Below are 20,585 nucleotides of genomic sequence, written 5' to 3' on the forward strand. Positions count from 1 at the left end.
TATCACATAATTCACAATAAAACATTAAAAAAACAACAACAAAATATAAAAATAAAAGTATCAATGCTATCCCTTCTATATATATGGTAGATAGGGACAGGCAACTTAAAACATTGACTACCTAAAATGAGGGGGTGATAAAGGCACTAAGTGACTGGCTTACATGTTTTCAAGAGGGCGTTTAGTTTAACAGTGTGTGTGTGGGAAGATAAGAGTCCCCACTGAATAGTTTTAAACTTGTCTAGACAGGTCTGGTGAAAATAAATGGGGATAAGATTTCTTATGATTCAATAGTGAGTAACTGTTATTATGACTAATTGCAACTGTCACAGCTGTAAAGGTAAATGGGGGAGTATAGTTAATCCTACAAGTCCAGAAACAGAGGACCATCAAGGAAGAAGAGCATGGCAGAATGCAGAACCCTATCCAGAGAAGAAGCGACATTTGAGATGGAGACAGAGATGAAGAGAAAGTGAGCAACTGAGGACTCCAGACTCATGGAAAGAGAGGGACTGAGTGCTGGTAGCCAGGAGGCAGGCTTGCAGAATGTGCCCTTTGGTTGTTTAAATTATTTTATATTCCTGAGTGTTTTTGTGTTCATCACCTCCCCTCCCAAACAAAAAAACCATGGGAATGGAAGCATATGCTGTTGAGTGATGATGCACGGAGAAGACTGTAATCATTGCAATGAAATGATGGTGGTAAAGCCAATGTTCTTCCATATAAACTATCACTCAGTTCACAATAAAAAAAAATTTTTTTGAAGATAATGGCATTTTTCCAGTAACTTTTTGAAGCCCTGTCATATTGCTTCTATTTGTCACGGACAAAGAGACTGGAGAGTGGGTGATGATGGTTGGAACATGAGGAGGCACTTGCTCTCTCTCCTCCTCATCCTTGCTGTCAGGCAGCAGGGGATTACTTCATGATTTCTTGCCCAGAAAAAGCTTACAGAGCCAGGCCCATCCTGTGAGATGCCTCTGGCCCATGAGAGGCTCAGATAAGGGAACTTGAATGTTCAGGGGTTAGCCAATTAGGGTAGTCTTAATGGGACTGAATGACGACACTGTGAAGAGTCTGAACTCAATCCTGGCCTAGCAAAAAGTACAGCATCGAAGGGCAGGGACAAGCCACACACACACTCCCAAGTACATGAACAAACAGGATCTGGCAGTTTATGAACTCAAAACTTTTATGTCAAGCAAAATTTTCTTAGATTGAAACAATGCCTGAAAGAAACTTTCCATTACAGGAAGTGGAATGAGCACTGTTCCATTACATGGGGATGGTAGGCAATGGCAGGAAACAAAATGTATACGAAGTGTTAAACGAAAACTGATTGCTTTCTAAACCTTTATCCAGTTTACAAAAAGTTAAAAAACAAAAAATCCCAAACTCTTGATGCTGTGTGCTCCTGATCTTGACCCTATCGCACAGTATAGAATTACACCATAGGGTTTCCTAGGATTTATAATTTTTATGAGAGGAACACTGGTGGTGCAGTGGGTTAAACACGGGGCTGCTAACCAAAAGATTGGTGGTTTGAACCCAACAGCTGCTTCATCAGGAGACAGTGTGCTTCTGTAAAGATTGACAGTTTTAGAACTGTAAGGGAAAGTTCTGCTCTGACCTATACGGTCACTATGAGTTGGAAACAACTCTATGGCAGTGTGTTTATTAGGTCTTGAAATCTTTATGGGAACAGATCACCAGATCTTTTCTCCCATGGAGGAGCCAGTGGGTTTGAACTCCTGACTTTTCTGGTTGCCTTGTCACCACCTAGATTCAAGGAATGAAGATGGAGGGGTTCAAGATGATGTTGAAGTTTGGGACCCAGAACCCTGGTAGAAGTGCCATTCTGTGAGTGAACAAGGAAGGTGGCAGGAAGCAGCAGTGGAGTGATCAGGCTGGAGGAGCTAGACAGCCTGTCCTAAGCCTGCTGATCGTGGGTTTCTGGGGATTGCTGCTATGGAAGCAGCTGAATAAGGAAGAAATGTTACATAGATAATCAGACGAGAATTTTCAAAGCTAAAAACACAGGATAGTGGAGACAGAAGGTTCTGGGTAGTGCACACAGTTAAGCACTTGACTACTAACTGAAAGGCTGAGGTTCAACCCCACCCAGAGTTGCTTAAAAAAAAAAAAAAATCTGGCAAACTATTTCCAGTGCAAAAAAATTCTGTGGCACACAGTACTACTCTAATACACTTGAGATGTCAACAACAACTGGTGGACTTTTGGTTTTAGGGACAAAGAAGTATCTGAAAAAAGAATGCAAGAAAATTTTCTATTATAAAGGCCACCTTGGCTTAACTCCACTACCAAACACAAGCATGGAGAGGATTGTGGCTGTGTTGTTGTTAGGTGTCTTAGAGTCGGTACCCACACATAGTGATCCTATGTACAAGTAAAGGAGATACTGCACAGTCCTGTGCTTGAGCATATTTTTGCTTTGTTGTTGTTGTGAGGTGCCATTGAGTCAATACTAACTCATAGCAACCCTATAGACTACAGAGCGAAACAATGCCTGGTCTTGAGCCAACCTCACAATCATTGATACACCTGAGCTCACTGCTGCTTCCACTGTGTGAATCCATCTCGTTGGGGTTCTTTGTCTTTCTCTGACCCTCCACTTCACCAAACATGATACCCTTCTCCAGCGACTGGTCCCTCGTGATAATAGGTCTGAGGTATGACAGATGATGCCGGTCATCCTGACTTCCAAGGAGCACTCTGGCTATACTTCTTCCAACATGGATTGTTTTGTTCTTTTGACACTCCACTGTACTTTAAATGTTCTCCTCTAACACCGTAACTCAAATGTATCAATTCTTCTATGGTCTTCCTTATTCACTGTCCAACTTTCACATGCATATGAGGTTACTGAAAATACCATGGCTTAGGTCAGGCATACCTTAGTTCTCAAACTGACATCTTTGTGTTCAATAGATTAAAGAGTTTTTTTGTGTAGCAGATTTGCCTAATGCAATATGTTGTTTGATTTCTTGACTGTTGCTTCCATGAGTGTTGACAGTCGATCTGAGTAATATGAAGTCTTTGACAACTTCATTCTTTTCTCCATTTATATGGATATTGTTTATTGGTTCAGTGGTGAGGCTTTTCTTTACATTGAGATGCAATATGAGGCTACTGAAAATACCATGAATGTTGATGGTGGATCCAAGCAACATAAAGTCTTTGACAACTTTAATTGTTTCTATGTTTATCATGATTTATTAGTCCAGTCATGAGGACTTTTATGTGGTTTTTTTTTTAAGTTGTGGTCTTTGCTCTTCATCAGTAAATATTTTAAGACCTCTTCACTTTCAGCAAACAAGGTTGCATCATCTACATATTACAGACTGTTAACAAGTCTCCCTCCAATCCTGACATCACATTCTTCTTCATATAATCCAGCTTCTTGGATTTTTGTTCAAGCATACAGAATGAATAAGTATGGTAAAAGAATGCAACCCTGATGCACACCTTTCCTGATTTTAAACCATTCAGTGATCCCTTGTGGTGTTCGAACGACTGCCTCTTGGTCTATGTACAAGTTCTTCATGAGTACAATTAAGTGTTTCAGAATATTCATTCTCCACAATGCTGGAGAGGATATTGTTGTTAAGTACCAAGGAGTCAAAACACAATGAAATACTGCATGGTCCTGCACCAACCTTAAAATTGCTGCTGTGTTTGAGTCCATTGTTGCTGCCACTGTGCCAATTCATCTAGAAGAAGGTCTTGCTTTTTTCCCTCTGACCCTCCACTTTCTCCAGGGACTGGTCCCTCCTGACAATATATCCAAAGTATGAGAGGAGATATCTGACCACCCTGGTTTCCAAAGAGCATTCTGGCTGTACTTCTTCCAACACAGATTGGTTTGCTCTTTGGCACTCCATGGTACTTTTAATATTCTCATCCAACATTATAACTCAAATGTATCAATTCTTCTACTGTCCTCCTTATTCACTATCCAACTTTCACATGCATATGAGATTACTGAAAATACCACGGTTTGGGTCAGGAGAACTTTAGTCCTCATACTGACAACTTTGTTCTTCAACAATTTAAAGAGGTCTTGTGTAGCAGATTTGCCTAATGCAGTATGTCATTTGGTTTCTGGACTGATGTTTCCATGAGTGTTAATGATTGATCCAAGCAAAATGAAGTCTTTTGAAAACTTCAATCTTTTCTTCTTTTATATGGGTGTTATTTACTGGTCCAGTGATAAAGATTTCTGTCTTCTTTACACTGAGGTGCAACTCATACCGAAGGCTGTGGTTTTTGATCTTTATCAGTATTTTAAGTCCTCTTCATTTTCAGCAAGCAATGTTGCAACATCAGTATATTGCAGGTTGTTAACGAGTCTTCCTCCAATCCTGATGCCATGCTTTTCTTCATATAACCCAACTTCTTGGATTGAATATGTATGGTGATAGAGTACAACCTTGATGCACATCTTTCCTAATTTTAAATCATTTGGTGTTCCCTCGTTGTGTTTGAACAACTGCCTCTTGGTCTATGTACAGGTTCCTCATGAGCACAATTAAATATTCTGGAATACTCATTCTCTGCAATGTTGTCCATAGCTGGACATGATTCACACATACGAAAGCCTATGCATAGTCAATAAATCACAGGTGAACATCTTTCTGATATTCTCTGCTTTCAGCCAAGATGCATCTGACATCAACAATGATATCCCTCTTTCCACATCTTCATCTGAATCCAACTTGGATCTCTGGCAGCTCTCTGTCAATGTACTGCTGCAGCTATTGCTAGAGAAGATAGCTATGCCTAAAGCATGTACCCAGGCCTCCTTCCTAACAATATGAAGAGGGTGAAGCAGGGGCGACTGCCACCCTGCCATGTGGAATAGGGTCTCTAGGGATCCCTGAGAAGTTGGTTTTTCTGTGATTTGAGATTCTGCTAACTGCCCAGGTGGTATGATGGATAACTTTTATATGGCCTTTCTCATAATGGTCTTATAACTCCACCAAAGGACTGGGTGAGAGGGACCATGCTAATAATGTCCTTTTGGTCTACAAAAGGGATTGGACAGTTGGCTATTATTGCAAATAAGGTGAACGGCATTCTTGTGGGGATGGAGCCATGTAAAGTATATGGAATTCTACGAAGATTAGTCAGTTTTGTCATCTTGCTAGGATTAAAACGAGCTATTCCAGTGGCAGAGACCGGGAGCCTCACTATACTACCAAGATATAGGAGGTTTCTTGGAAGAGTGTGGTGCTCCTGAACACTTATTGTAGAGCTAAAGAACTCTGTAACACTTGCATGAGCTGGGCTGAGTCTGGGACTTGGCCCCAAGGCCCAGAAAAAGGCTTACCTATGGGCCTGGCTGAGAAGCGGTCCTGGTCAAAAAGCTGTCTTGAATGGCTCCTTATCCTGAATTGTAACCTATTACAACTGTGAGTATGGTCTGTAAATTCTGTGTGGGCACTGCAATTGACTGTCTAGCTCAGCAGTGAAATGAAGAATGCCATAAAAGGGATGGTTGGTGTCAGGATTGGTGGAAAGGTTAGAAAGAAGAGGTATGTCTGATGTCTATAGGAACAAACTTTAAACTGTTGATGCTGATGATTTTCTTCTTCCTCCACCCCCTCTCTGCCATTTTTACAGCCCAAAGGCACTCTGACCTGTAAAAAGGTCAGAATAATGGACAGTTTAAGAAATGTGGAGAGATGTCATCTGACTGGCAGCTCTTAGAGCAACGGCACCTGCAGGCCCTGTAATTGTACCAACACTGGCAAGCTTAAACAGAAACTTCTAAAATGTAAGTCAGACTAACTAGTCCTCAGATTATGTTCTGAAGTCTGCAGGAAAACAAATAATTAAAAGTTCTATGGGAAAGACCATTTGAGAAAGATCAAAGGTGTCAGACAAGCAGAGGGACCATGAGGCAATGCCTAGGACACCTTCATGTTGCCACAGCCAGAGCACAAAGGAGGCAGTGCATGATGACACAGAGTTGGCCAATGTTTTCTGTGTGGGACCTTTCCAGTGGTAGGGAAAGCCCAGCACAGAGGGCAAGGAATTAAGTAAAAGGAGGGCAATAGCAGACAAGAAGTCTGGGCCCAGGGAATCTGGGGTGGCTTAGCATCAGCTCCAGGGCTGGCTGAGGCCTACTGCTCACCCTCTCGTTCCCAAATGAGAAATCACTTACTCCCCATTCCTCCCATCTTCATTCTCCTCTCTGGCCCTCCTGATCCACCAACCCTCATACCAATGCCACAGTCCAGTGGACACCTAGGGAACCCTGCCTGAAGGCAGGTCTGCCCTGACCACTCAGGGCGCAGCTCACCTGAAGTTGGCAGGCAGCCACCAATGTTTCCTGCACGTTGCTCAGGCTGAGCTCAAGCTCAGAGGTGTATATAAAATGCAGGATCTGGCACATAGCATTATAGGACACGCCGTGGATCAGCACCTCCTCCTGCTCCATCTCTTTCAGTCCCCCAGCAAACATGCCTCTGCAAAGGGAAGAGACAAAGGACTGGAGTTACATGCATGCAATGGGAGCACAGAACAGAGAGCAAGAACATGCAGAGCAGTAAAGAAACTCGACACCAACTTAGTGGGAGAGGGCATACCAGATACAGCTGTGGGCACAGTATTTGTGGATCTTTGCCTGGCAAGGTTTGGGTCGTGTACCAGATACAGCTGTGGTGGACACAGTAATTGTGGCTTTTTGCCTGGCAAGGTTTGGGTTGTATACCCAGGAAGGCAACCACAGGCCTCACAAGGACAGGGGGCATGTCTAGCTTGCCTTCTGCTGCTGAAGAAGGTACCATCTCTGTCATTGACAAAGGCTAAAGCTTTATTATAGATGAGACCGAGAATTTTGTCCTATCTTTAAGAGCCAGTTTTCTTTTCAGATCTGACTGACTTACATTCTTTGCCCATTTTCCATTATGCTTGATCAGTGTCATCAATTTGAGGCATTTATCTTTTTGGGAGTGAACTGAACTTTCTACTTAGAATCTTTTGACTACAGGAAGTTAATCTTTTCTTTAAAAGTATAATCAAGGTTAACATTTCTGTTCTCATCTGAGTTTAGTAGCAAACTTAGAAAGGCTTTCTCCTTCTCTAATCACATCAGAAAATGTTTCATGTTTTTATTAATTAATTGATGATTAATTACTAAAACAATAAACTGTTAAAAATAATTTTTGATCTGACTGGAATTTACTTTGGCTTAAGGTGTGAAGCAAAGGTTCAACTTTGTTGTGCCAGATAACCATTTTCAAATTCTTTCCCCCTTTATGACATCATCCTGATCACAAAGTTCCTAATGGTTTGGAATGGTTTCTAAATTGGCCTGTCCTTCTCAAGTAATCTGTCACTTCACCAATGAGGACACCCATGACTGCAGTTTCAACACTGATATTAAGAGCTGAAAGCCCCAAAGTGGCACAAAAAATTCATGTGCTTGGTTGCTAACAAAATATTCACTCAGTGATGCCTCGGAAGAATGGCTTGGTGGTTTACTTCTGAAAAATCAGACATTCATAACCGAATGAGCACAACTCTACTCTGACATCCGATGTCCCCAGGGAAATCAACTCCATAGCAAATGGTTTAGTCTCCTAAACCACACAATCGAAAGCCTTTGCATAGTCAATAAAGCACATGTAAACATCTTTCTGATATTCTTTCAACCAATATCCATCCAATATCAGCAATGGCATCCCTCGTTCCACGGCCTGTTCTGAATCCAGCTTGAACCTCTGAACATTCTCTGCCAATGTATGCTTGTAGCCATATCTGTATTACTTTTAAACTTTACTCGCATGGGATATCAAAGATACTGTCCGATGATTTCCGCATTCATTCTGTTGGGTCACCTCTCTTTGGAATGGGCACAAATATGGATCTCTTCCAATCAGTTGGCCAGTTAGTTGTCTCCAAATTTCTTGGCAGAGATGATTGAGTGCCTTCTGTATTGTGCCTCACTTTCTTGAAAGATTTCAATTTGTATTCCATCAATTCCTGGAGCCTTGTTCTTTGCCAATTCCTTTAATGCATCTTGAACTTCTTCCTTTAGTATCATTGGCTCTTGATCATATGCTACCTCTTGAAATGGTTGAACATCAACCATTTCCTTTGGGTACAGTGACTCTGTGTATTCCTTTCATCTTCTTTTAGTGTTTTCTGCATCTGCAACAATTTGCTCAGAGAATCCTTCAATAATGAAAGTGAAGGCTTAATTTTTTTCTTCAGTTACCCCAACTTGAGAAATGCTGAGCGTGTTCTTCCTTTTTGGTTTTCTGACTCCAGATCTTTGCACATTTTGTTGTAATATTTGGCTTTATCTTCTCGAGCCGATCTCTGAAATTTTCTGTTCAGCTCTTGGACCTCATTTCTTTCATTTGCTTTAGCATCTCTACACTGGAAAGCAAGTTTCAGTGTCTCTTCTGACATCCATTTTGACCTTTTCCTTCTTTCTTCTGTTCTAAATGACTTTTTGCTTTCTTCCTGTATGATGTTCTTGATGTCATCCACAACTCTTCTGGTCTTCGGTCTTTAATGTATCAAATCTGATCTTCAAATGATCTCTAAATTCAGGTGGGATATATTAAAGGTCATATTTTGGACTTGTTTACATTTTCTTCAGCTTTTAGTTTGATTTTCCATATGAGCAACTGATGGTACACAATGGGTTCCTGCAAGTCATCTTCTTACAGAGGTGATGCACGTAGGTTAAGTTCAGTGCTAAACGTTTTACATCTTGTTGCTGCAGCAAAGAGTCTTTTCTTCCACTATCCTTTTTTTTTTTACCATGTCATTTATTTTTTATTCTTATTAAATTTTTAGCTTTCCCCTTCACCCAAATTCTCATGTGTCTACCCTCTAGAAATTGATTCACCCTCCCTTCCTCCTTGCCCCTGGTAACCATCAGAGAGTTTCTTATAGTGTACAATCCTTTTCTTACCTTTTCATAATAGTAGCACCATACCATATTTGTCATTTTGTGCTTGACTTTTTTTTCACTCAGCAGCATGTCCTCCAAATTCAGCCATTTTATGAGGTGTTTTGTAACTTGGTCCCTTTTCTTTAATGTTGCAGTTTTCCATTGTGTGTAGGTACCACAACCCTTTATCCACAACCTCTTCTAGCTGACTGCTGATTTTGTCTGGTTCTACTCACTCCACACCAGCCCCTCAGAACTTACACCCTACTACTCTGACATGCTCTGGGTCATGGTTTAGCCTAATCACCCAGACCTTTAATGCTGTGTTGTTACATGTGGTGAATGTAACATGTGGTGGATTGAACCCACCGCCTGATACCTCCTGATCTGCTCTGGCTACAGGAGCTGGCAGATAGCTTAGAAGGAACACTATGACTACTGTCCCAGGAGCAGGGTGTGAGTACTAGGGGTGATACAGGTATATCTTATTTTAACAGAGGATCTGTGGTTTGGCAGAGATTTCTAAATATGGGAAGTCAGTGGCTCCATACAATAAGCACTGGACTGTGAACCACAAGCTGGTGCTTCAAACCCATCAGTTGCTCTGAGGGAGAAAGACGAGGTTTTCTGCTTCCAGAGATTTAAAGCCTCAGAAACCCTATATAGGGCGGCTATGAGTTGAAACCAACTTGGCAGCACTTAACAATTTCTAGTATTTTTATATGCTGCAAGTTTATTCAATAGAGCATAAAAGCTCTGGTGGCATAACAGGTTAAACACTGAGCTGCTAACCAAAAGGTTGGTGGTTCAAAATAACTAGCTGCTCCACAGGAGAAAGACGAGATAGTAGGTTTCCCTAAAGATTTATAGCCTTAGAAACCCTATAGAGCAATTATACTGTTTCCTAAAGGAGCTCTGGTAGCGTAGTGGTTACGAATCGGACTGCGAACCTTAAGGTCAGCGGTTCGAAACTACCAGTCGCTCCGCGGGAGAAAGATGAGGCTTTCTACTACTCCCGTAAAGATTTACACCCTCGGAAACCCTGTACAGGGTCGCTATGGGTCGGAACCGACCCGACGGCACTTAACAACAACAACATAGGGTTACTATGAGTTAGAATCAAATTGACCATAGTGAGTTGGGTTTGATTTTGTTATAGCAGAACATACAGGGGGCAAAGTTATGAAAACTTCTTAGCCATAATCTTAGGGTACAAGGAGGAAGGAAGGGTGAATCAATTTCTAGAGGGTAAACACATGAGAACATGGGTAAAGGGATAGGCTAAAAAAATTAGTAAGAATAAAAAGTAAATGACACGTAAAAAATTAAAAAGGACAGTGGAAGAAAAGACTCTATTTGCAGCAACAAGATGTAAAATGTCTAGCACTGAAATTAACTTGCATGCATCATCTCTCTAAAATGACTTGCAGGAACCCACTGTGTCCGTGAGTACGGAGATCTCCATTACAAAGATGTCCATTCTGTAAATTCTAGTTTTTAGTGGGTTCCCATTAATAATACCAAGAGAATTTGTTGGAGGAAAAAGCTGATTCTAAAGTTCAAATACATTGCTGCTGCAATTGCGTCAATCCATCTTGTTGGGGTCATTTTACTTTTTCACTGACCCTCCAATTTATCAAGCATAATGTTCTCCAGGAAATGGTCCCTCCAGATGTGGCGCTGTGGGTTAATGTGCCAGATTGCAAAGCCATTTGAACTGCAAGGTCAGCAGTTCAAGCTCACCAGCTGCTCCTTAGAAACCCTATACAGGGTTGCTATGGGTTGGAACCAACTCAATGGCACTTAACAACAACAACATGATAGACAATATGTCCGAAGTATGTCTCGTCATTCTTGCTTCTAAAGAACATTCTGGCTGGACTTCCAAGACAGATTTGTTCCTCCTTCAAGCAGTAGAAGGTACTTTCAATATTATTTTCCAACACCACAAAACAATGCATCAATTGTTCTAAGGTCTTCCATATTCATTGTCCAACTTCCACATGCATACGAGGCTATGAAAATATCATGGCTTGAGTCAAGCACACCTTAGTCCTCAAACTGATCTTTTTGCTCTTGTATCTTGCCTACTGCAGTAAGTTGATTTCTTGATTGCTGTTTCCTTAAGTGTTGATAGTGGATCCAAGCAAAATGAAGTTTTTACAACTTCAAAGTTTTCTCCGTGCATGATGATGTGCGCCAGACTGCAAGCCGTTTGAACTGTAATGTCGGCAGTTCAAGCTCACCAGCTGCTCCTTGGGAACCCTATACAGGGTCGCTATGGGTCAGAACCAAGTCCACAGCACTTCACAACAACAAAAAATTATGATGTTATTTACTGGTTTCAGTTTCAATTGTGAGAATTTTTATTGTCTTTACAATGGGGTAGTCTGATCCTCATCGGTATTTTAAATCCTCTTTGCTTTCAGCAAGCAAGATTGTATTATCTGCATATTGTAGTCTTCCTTTAATCCTTATGCCATATTGTTTTTCATATTATCCAGCTTCTCAAGAGTATTTTCTCAATGTACAGACTGATAAAAGAATACAATCCTGGCATACATCTTTCCTGATTTTAAACCACTCAATATCCCCTTGTTCTATTCTAACAACTGTCTTTTGGTCTATGTACAAGTTCCTGGTGAGCACAATTAAGTGCTCCGGAATACCCATCCCCACACCTCCCCAGTGTTATCATAGCTTGTCATGATTCAAACAGTTGAAAGTCTTAGCATAGTCAATAAAGCAAAAGTAAGTATTTTTCTGGTATCCTCTGCTTCCATCTAAGATCTATCTAACATCAGGAATGATATCACTAGTTCTAAGTCCTTTTCTGAATTTCTGGTAGTTCCCTGTCGATGTACTACTGCAGCTGTTTTCTTCATAATTTTTAGCAAAAATTTACTTGCATGTGATATTGATATTGTTAGATGACTTCCGCAATCTGTTGAATCACCTCTCTTTGGATTGGACACAAATAAAGATTTCTTTCAGTTGGTTGACCAGGTAGTTTTCTTCCAAATTTATTGTCATAGGTAAGTGAATGCCTCATTAGGTTTCTTAATACATCGGGTTTTTTTTGCAAGATTTCAATTTGTATTCTGCCAATTTCTGGAGTCCTGTTTTACACCAATGCCTTCAGTACTGCTTGGACTGCTTCCTTCAGTACCATCGGTTCTTGATCATATGTTACCTCTTGAAAATGGTTGACCAGTGACCATGTCCTTTTGGTTCAATGACTGTGTATAACTTTCTATCATCTTCTTTTGATGCTTTCTGCATCATTCAATATTTTGGCTATGGAATCTGTCAATATAACAAGTAGAGGCTTGAATTTTTTCTTCAGTTCTTTCAGCTTGAGAAATGCTGAGCAAACTAATCCCTTCTGGTTTTCTAACTCCAGGTTTTTGCACATTCTATTATAATATTTGATGTTGTCTTCTCAAACAGTCCTTTGAAGTTTTCTGTTCAGCTCTTCTACTTCATTTCCTTTTTGTTTTAGTATTTCTACACTGGAGAGAGCAAGCACCAGTTTCTTCTGACATTTCATTTGGTCTTTTCTTTCTTTCGTTTTAATGGCCCCCCTTTTTTTTTTTTTGCTCTCTTCCTATATGATATTCTTAAATGTCATTTCACAGTTCTTCTGGTTTTCAATCATTAATGTCTAATGCATGAAATCTGTTCTTCAGATTTCTCTAAATTTAAGTGGGCTACATTCAAGGTCATGTTTTGGCTCTCGTGGACGTGTTTTAATTTTTTTCAGTTTCAGTCTGAACTTGCATATGAGCAATTAATGGTCTACTCTACAGTTGAACCCTAGTCCTTGTTATCACTGATGATACTGAGTTTTTCCATTGTCCCCTCCCAAAGATGTAGTCAATTTGATTCCTTTGTATCCCATCTGATGATTCACCCTTTTTTTTTTTAAACTTTTTTTTTAATGTTTTATTGTGAATTATGTGATAGTTTACATGGGAGAACATTAGTTTTACATTCATCCTATCATATATCATTTCATTGCCATGGTTACAATCCCCTCCATGCATCATCAACCAACCAAAGGGTGTATACTACAAGGCTGCACACCGGTCGTCAGCACACAGCCCCTCTCCCTCTCTGTGTCTAAAGTTCCCAACTGCTCCATCTCTCCACATCATTGTCTGTGCCTCCATCTCAGGCATCACTGCTTCTCTGGGTAGGGTTCCGCTCTCTGCTCTTCTCCCTTGATGGTCCCAGGGACCTCTGCTCCTAGACTGGAAAAGTTAATCACTCCCCTCCTTGCTACAAAATGTCTACCTTTACATTTCCAACCCTCACAAGCAGTCCTGATAACAATTATTCACTACTGTATCACGAGAGACCCATCCACATTTCATTTCATCAACCCGCTTAGATAGATTGGATACTACTCACTGGAGATTCTACCTTCCTCCACACCCTCTGGATCTAGGTTCCCTCTTGAAAGCTTGTAAGCCAGTCACTTCTTGCCTTTGTAACCCTCCCCGCTTTTGGGTAGCCAATGTCCAAGTTGCCCATCCCTGTCTACTCTGTGTATGGAGGGGGTGGGAATGATCCTTGCTTCAAGGATTTGTTCCCTTTTGAGCTATTGCATCCATAGGTGTAGGTCAAGTTCATCAAATTGTATCAGATGACTCTTTTTTTCCTCTTCTTTCTACTTCTGGTTGAGCTCTGATCATCCAGTCATTGAAGCCAGGACAAGTGGGTATTATCTGCAAGTGTGGGTACTCTTATGCATATGCCCTCTCTTCTTATCAGCTGGACGTTTCACTCTCTAGTCCTCTGTGACTATGTCACTGACTCTGGGCCCAAGAATTCCCAAGTCTTGGCACACTGCTGGCCAATCAGGTCTCCACCCGGCTTCACAGGAGTCTATTGAACATTACATGGCTTAGCTTGCAGCTTCATTGCTGTTTTACCCTCACTTCCCCTTATCAGTGACGAACGTGTTTTTAACTTTTTTATTTTGAATTGGGTGAAGGTTTACAGACAAGATAATCCGCTTTACACTCAATAAATTACACAATTTTTCATCTCAATGATTACAATCTCCTCCCTACAACAGTTACCCAACTTTCTCCCTATGACTCCTCATTTATATATTTTACAAATGAACAAAACAAAAATATTTGATGTACACTTACAAAACAAAAAATGTGTATTTATTTAAGTATCCAAAGGGCATAAAATTCCAGCCAGCCTCATGTTCACAGGCAGACAGTATTTCTCAGTCTATGGGCCTAGAGCCCAAAACTGCTCTGTTTCTCCATGCCACTGTCTCTGCCACTGTTTCTGTGGTCACCAGTTTTCTAGGTTAGGATCTCACACTCCATTCATGCTCTTTCCTCTTGATGGTCCTGGGATCACCTGTTCCTGAAATGAAAGACTGACTACTCCCCCCTTTTAGTTACACAACTTCAATTACAGCTGTAAAAATTGCAATTAATTCTGCTAGCAATTACTCACAATTGGGTCATAAAATCTTATCACCATCATCCCCCATCCACTTTCACCAGATCCATCTGGAAAAGAGGGAAACTATTCAGTGGGGATTCTACCTTACCCTCTTTATTCTGAAACAAAGTATACTCATGTAAGTCTGTAAGCCAGCTACTTCATGCCTTTATAGCCTCCCATTTTTAATAGCCAGTGTGTAAACTTCTCATCCCTATCAACCCAGCGCACTGAGGAAACAAGCCTGTTTCTTACTATGAAGAATCCTTCCAGTCTGGTTTGAATTTTTAGTCACTGTAATCATAAGCAGAAGTCTAGTTTGTGAAATGGTAGCAATTTGCACTTGTTCACGGTATCAAACATCTTCTATCTTCCTTGGGTCAAGTTCTGGTCAACTAGGTATCCAAGTTAGGTCAAATGGGTACTCCCTGCAAGTTTGGAAGTTCATGCACACCTCCCTGCATTTCAGACAAGCTGGCCATTTCACTCTCAGCCCTAGCCCTCAGGGGCTAGGACAGTGCTCATAGGCTCAAGAGTTCACATATCTTCCTTACATTCAGACCAGCCAGCCCTTCCTTTTCTTTCTCTCATCTCAAGGTCAGCGGAACATGGTTAAACTTAGCCCATGTCTTCATTGCTGTATTCCTTCAACTTCTACTCACAAGTAGACCCATATGTTCACCAGCCAGCATACTAAGCTGCTTGAGGGTTCCCTGTAAGTTTTAGTCCTAAAGGGGAGTTTCCCTGATAAGCAAACAACTTGCTTGAAATTCAAACATTCTACTTTTTTTCTGCAGGTCTTTATTTCACTAAATCTTCTGTTTTCCCAGCAATTCTGGGTTGGTCCTTATGTTTTTACAAGTGGGACTGTCTTGTTCTTAAGCAGTGCTTTGCTTATCTGAAATCTCTTTCCTCTCCATATACAGTTTGTGGTCATTTTGTTCCATGTTTTTAAAGAATGATGGTGGAATATGGATTGGGATTGCATTATATATATAGATTGCTTTGGGTAGTATTGACATTTTAACAATGTTAAGTCTTCCTATCTATGAGCATGGTACATTCTTTCATTTTGGTAAATATCTTTTGGTTTCTATTAGTAGTGTTTTGTAGTTTTATTTGTATAGGACTTTTGTTTCTCTAGTTAGATTTATTCCTAACTACTTTCATCTGGTGTCACACTGTGGTGTAGCACTGTGGGTTAATGTGCTGGACTGCAAAGTTGGTTTGAACCACAAGATGGTTAAAGCTCACTAGCCACTCCTCAGAAATCCTATCTAGGATCTATGGGTCAGAACCAACTCAACAGCACTTAACAATAACAACAATTATAAATGATATTATTTTCCTAATTTGCTCACTGTAAGGTTGGTGGTTCTCCACTCAGAGGCACCCCAGAAGAAAGACCTGGCAATTTATAGCCAAAAAAATGAAACAATAAAAATTCTCTGAAGCACAGTTCTCCTCTGACACACATGGGGGAACAGTGATTTGGGAGTTGACATTATGGCAACTGAATTTGTTTTGTAAGGTTATACAGAAACTAAAGCAAGTGTATGGAAAGTTACTAAGAAAGTCAAGAGGTAGATCAAAAACAGGATCTGACCATTCAATTCCTTGACTGTGTGTTGAGTGTGCATGAAGAGTTAAGGAGACTTAATTCTCCAGGTTTCTGTTCGTACCTATTAAAAAAGTCAAGCAGTTTATGTGAAGTGGAGCATACCTCCTCCTGGGTCACACTTTGTACTTCTTCTCTTGGGCTCACTGGGACTTAAGTCTAGTTAAAAACTTAGAAGCAAAAATGAGTGGTGGGATGGTTCCTGGAGACATTTAGCAATGTCTCCTAAGGCATATGCCTCAGACAATGCCCACAGATGGTATTGCAGAGACTCTGCAAGCACAGTTGTGTTAATCTGGAGGTTAATAGGGAGGTGGAAGGGACAGTGGTTTCACTGGGTAGGGTGGCTTAGCATACAAAAAAGGAGTAATTTCTTCAGATGGGAGTGAGAGGGTTGGCTCTACTGGCAAGAGTCATTCAATGGACTTTAGGGGCTCAACATTCCCAAGCTTCTTGATTATCTGCCTATATGCTCCATCTCAAGTTTCAGGATTCCATTTGAGGTTGAAAATTCACATGGTATTACAATTCATGATAAGACTGGGTTTTTTTGTTTGTTTTCTGTTTGCAATATCAGCTCTGTTAATATAAGAAAAACTGTTTTCTCTATTAGCACAAGTGGCAACTTTCAGGTCTTGCATTGTGGTGCTTGAGCTATAACTTTGAACTTTTGAGCTTCCTTTCACCAATCTGTCTAGCAGAAGTAGAACCAATCAATCAGCTTTCTTAAATGTTTCATTCTGACAAAATGGTAGAAAAGTATCTAGTATGCAGATTCTTGATCCAGAGCTTTGTTTCTCACAAATATTTAATCCATTTGTGGTTATATCTTGTAGCTTTCTACTGCCACCTCATTTCACCGATAGCAGTAGAGGTAGTGTCATCAGTGCCTTTGAGAACCAATTTAGAAAACTTATTCTTAAGATACTGCTCATCTAGAACGATTTGTTTCCAAGTATCTTAGGCTGGGTTCTCAAGATCAAAACCAGTGAAGCACATCTGTTGTTGTTGTTAGGTGCCATCGAGTTGGTACCGACCCATAGCAACCTTATGCACAGCAGAACGAAACACTGGCTGATGTTGGACCAACCTCACTACTGCTGCCACTTGGCCAATCCATCTCGTTGGGGGTTCTTCCTCTTTTTCTCTGACCCTCAACCTTACCAAACATGGTATCCTTCTCCAGCGACTGGTCCCTCCTGACAATGTGTCCAAAGTATGAGAGATGATGTTTGGCCATCTTGGCCTCCAAGGAGCACTCTGGCTGTACTTCTTCCAAAATGGATCTATTGGTTCTTTTGGCAGCCCGTGGCACTTTCAATATTCTCCTCCAACACCATAACTTAAAAGTATCAATTCTTCTATGGTCTTCCTTATTCAGTGAAGCAAATATACACACACAAATATGCACATGCTGTTACAAGGTGCTGCAGAGTCTGTTCTGACTCAAAGCGACTCTACGCACAACAAAAGGAAACAATGTCTGGTCCTGCACCAGTCTCACAATTGTTGTTATGTCTGTGCTCACTGTGTCAGTCTATCTCATTGAAGGTCTTTCCAGAACTGGTCCCTCCTGATAACATATCCGGTATGAGAGGAGAACATTTAGAGATTTATTTCAAGGAAATAGCTTATGCAGTTATGGAAGCAGGCAAGTCCCAAGTCTGTGAGTTATTTGTTCAAGCTGGAGGCTACGTTTGACTCACATGGTTGCAGGGGTTGATGAACCCAAATTTTGCTGATCAGATTGCAGGCTGTGGCATGACCCAAGAATTAAAGGTCATAAGAGAATGACATGTTAGATGCAGGATGGAGAGGGTACGTTTTGCCAGAACATCCTACATACTGGATGCAAGCCACACTTGCAATGACACTCCTTTCAATTGACTGGCTGTCACATCAGACCAAAAAAATCTACAATGATGATTGTTGTTGTTACGTGCCATCGAGTCAGTTCCGACCCCTAGCGACCCTGTACAGGGTTTCCGAGGGTATAAATCTTTACGGGTGTAGAAAGCCTCATCTTTCTCCCGCGGAGCGGCTGGTAGTTTCGAACCACTGACCTTAAGGTTCGCAGCCTGATTCGTAACCACTACGCTACCAGTTTGAGACTCATGGCCTACACAAGCTGACACATAACCTTAATCATGACAAGCATTAAAATCAGTTGCCATTAATTCCTACTCATGGAGACCTTAGATATTAGAGTAAAACTGTGCTCCATTGGGTTTTCAGTGGCCAACACAAATCACTAGGCCTTTCTTCTGGTGTTTCTGCACCCTTTGTTATTAGGTGCTGCCTAGTTAGTTAATTAAGATTCATAACAACCTATGACAGAGTAGACTGCCCCCATTGGATTTTCTTGGCTCTAATCTTTGTGTGGCGCTGTGGGTTAATGTGCCGGACTGCAAAGCCATTTGAACTGTAAGGTCGGTGGTTCAAGCTCACCAGCTGCTCCTCGGAAACCCTATACAAGGTCGTTATGGGTCGGCACCGACTCAACGGCACTTAACAACAATCTTTACAGAAGCAGATCGCCAGGTCTTTTTCCCAAAGTTGCTGGGTGGGTTCAAACTGCCACTCTTGGGGTTAGCAGCTGAGTATTTACCATTTGCCCAACCAGACTGCTTTGTTTGTACCTCAGGAAGACACAAATCAAAACCATGATGAGGTACATTTCAGCTCACCCAGAAAGGAGCTCGAGTGTAGATGGCCAGGGACAGGGAACAAAGATGAGACAGGGTGACCCAACAACTCACACAGCTGCTTGGACATTGAGTTTATAGTGATCACTGCTCCTGCAGAGTCTCTGAGACGTGTCAGGGCTTATGTGGACTGCCAAAAGCATTATAAGAAAATTGTGTGTGTTTGGGGAGGGGAGGGGACACTTAATGGCAACTGGTTTTAATGCTTTACATATGGTAAAGTGCCAGATAACTTTTTAAAAAAGGGATATATGCATAAACAGAGAGAGCAAACATGGCAAAATGTTAACAACTGGTATACAGGCGTACACTCAATTATTCTCAACTTTTCCAAAGGTTTGAAAATTTTCCAAAATAAGACGTTGGGGGGAGTAGAAGCCATAGTAAAGTAGAAGGCATATCTGTTTTATACCAAGATATATATTGTCCTTATAGCCCATTCCACTTCTGTTGAATAGATTCCAACTCCTAACAACCCTATTTGAGAAAGTAGAATGGCCCCATAGAGTTGCTGAGACTATAAATCTTTATGGGTACATATAGTCTCATCTTACTCCCACAGAGCAGCTGGTGGTTTGAACCGCTGACCTTATGATTGACATCCCAATGCTTAATCCACAGCACCACCAGAGCTCCTGTGCTTATAGCAGAAAATTCATTTTATAAAATGCAGAATTACAAGTATAGCCAAGCATGATGAAATCATTTGAAAAAAAAGAATATGCCCGAAAGATAGCATAAGTAAAGAGACACAAGCCACTCCCCAACGCTATTTGCCTCTGCCACCCACTCATCAGAACAAGCAGTGGGAGGAACTCAGGTGTGAGTGGGAGGTGGGGGGTTTCTGCTGAATTCCCCTCCCCCCAGGCAGAGGCTTGACTCAGGGAGGCTCAGTCCTTGACATCTACGTAGTGGGACTGCATTATTTTACTTATAAAAGCAAGCTGTTAAAGTGGCAAACTGTATGTTATTATGCCTATTTTCTCACAAGAAAATAAACATTATCAAAGAAAACTGCTTGTAGTTACAACTCACCTGAAGTAATCGCAGGATGCAGCCAGCAGGATGCGGTGAGCCTCGATGTGTTTCCCTTCCACCACCAAAACAACATCAAAAAGAATCCCACTGTCACGCAGGGCCAGCAGGCCACGCAGCAGGGCCTGGGAGTGCTGTGCACTCCGGTAGGTGTTGTTGATGCAATGTGGGTGTGAGGACTGTGGAGGCAACTTGCAGACCTGGGTGAACTCTTGGTCCTCTGCCATCCTGGCCTCCACACAAGACCTCACCACTGCGGCCGTCAGCTGGCAAAACAGAGGGCATGAGGATGAGGCCACCCAAACCATGGCTAGCTTGCCCCGTGACACTTGGAAGGGGCACTTTCGGCTCACCTGTGCATTCCTGTGGTCTCCCTGAACCTAATGCCCTTCCCTTTCCCACTCTGGTCCAATCTGGGACTTTCTTTCTGATCACCTTCATCTCCACTTTATCTTCTTTAGCATCACTATGAGACAGAAGAGCTGTCTGGATTATCTAGTGGTGCTGCAACAGAATTACCACTGGTAGCAAAGTTTATTCTAGGAGCTTCACATTGCAGGGACCCTAGGTCCAAAGGATTCATTCTGCTCCTAGCTTTTCTTTGTTGGTGGTATTGAGGTCCCTCTTTCTCTGCTCATTTCAAATTTTTTTAAGTTTTGCAAATTGAGTGACAGTTTACACGGAAAAACATCAGCTTTACATTCATCCTACTGTATTTTGTTTGATAGCAATGACTACAATTCCCTCCATGCATTCAACAGCATATGCTTCCATTCCCTCGGTTTTGTTGTGTGTGTTTTTTTAATATATAAATCAAGGCATT

At 41.4% G+C, this 20,585-nt stretch overlaps 1 protein-coding gene across 1 annotated transcript in view; it reads right to left on the minus strand.

The window, feature by feature from the left end:
• The window catches only part of KLHL22 (kelch-like family member 22), a 70,719-nt gene extending 50,702 nt beyond the window's left edge, over positions 1–20,017 (minus strand). Inside the window, exons 1-2 of the mRNA XM_006874916.1 lie at positions 19,763–20,017; positions 6,326–6,491 (exon numbers count right to left, since the gene is read on the minus strand). Of these exons, the coding sequence (XP_006874978.1) occupies positions 6,326–6,491; positions 19,763–19,989 (393 nt within the window). The 5' untranslated portion in view covers positions 19,990–20,017. The remainder of the gene's footprint in view (positions 1–6,325; positions 6,492–19,762) is intronic.
• Positions 20,018–20,585: the final 568 nt, after the last annotated feature.

Source organism: Chrysochloris asiatica, unplaced genomic scaffold, assembly GCF_000296735.1.
Source record: "Chrysochloris asiatica unplaced genomic scaffold, ChrAsi1.0 scaffold00306, whole genome shotgun sequence".
Lineage (NCBI taxonomy): Eukaryota > Metazoa > Chordata > Mammalia > Afrosoricida > Chrysochloridae > Chrysochloris > Chrysochloris asiatica.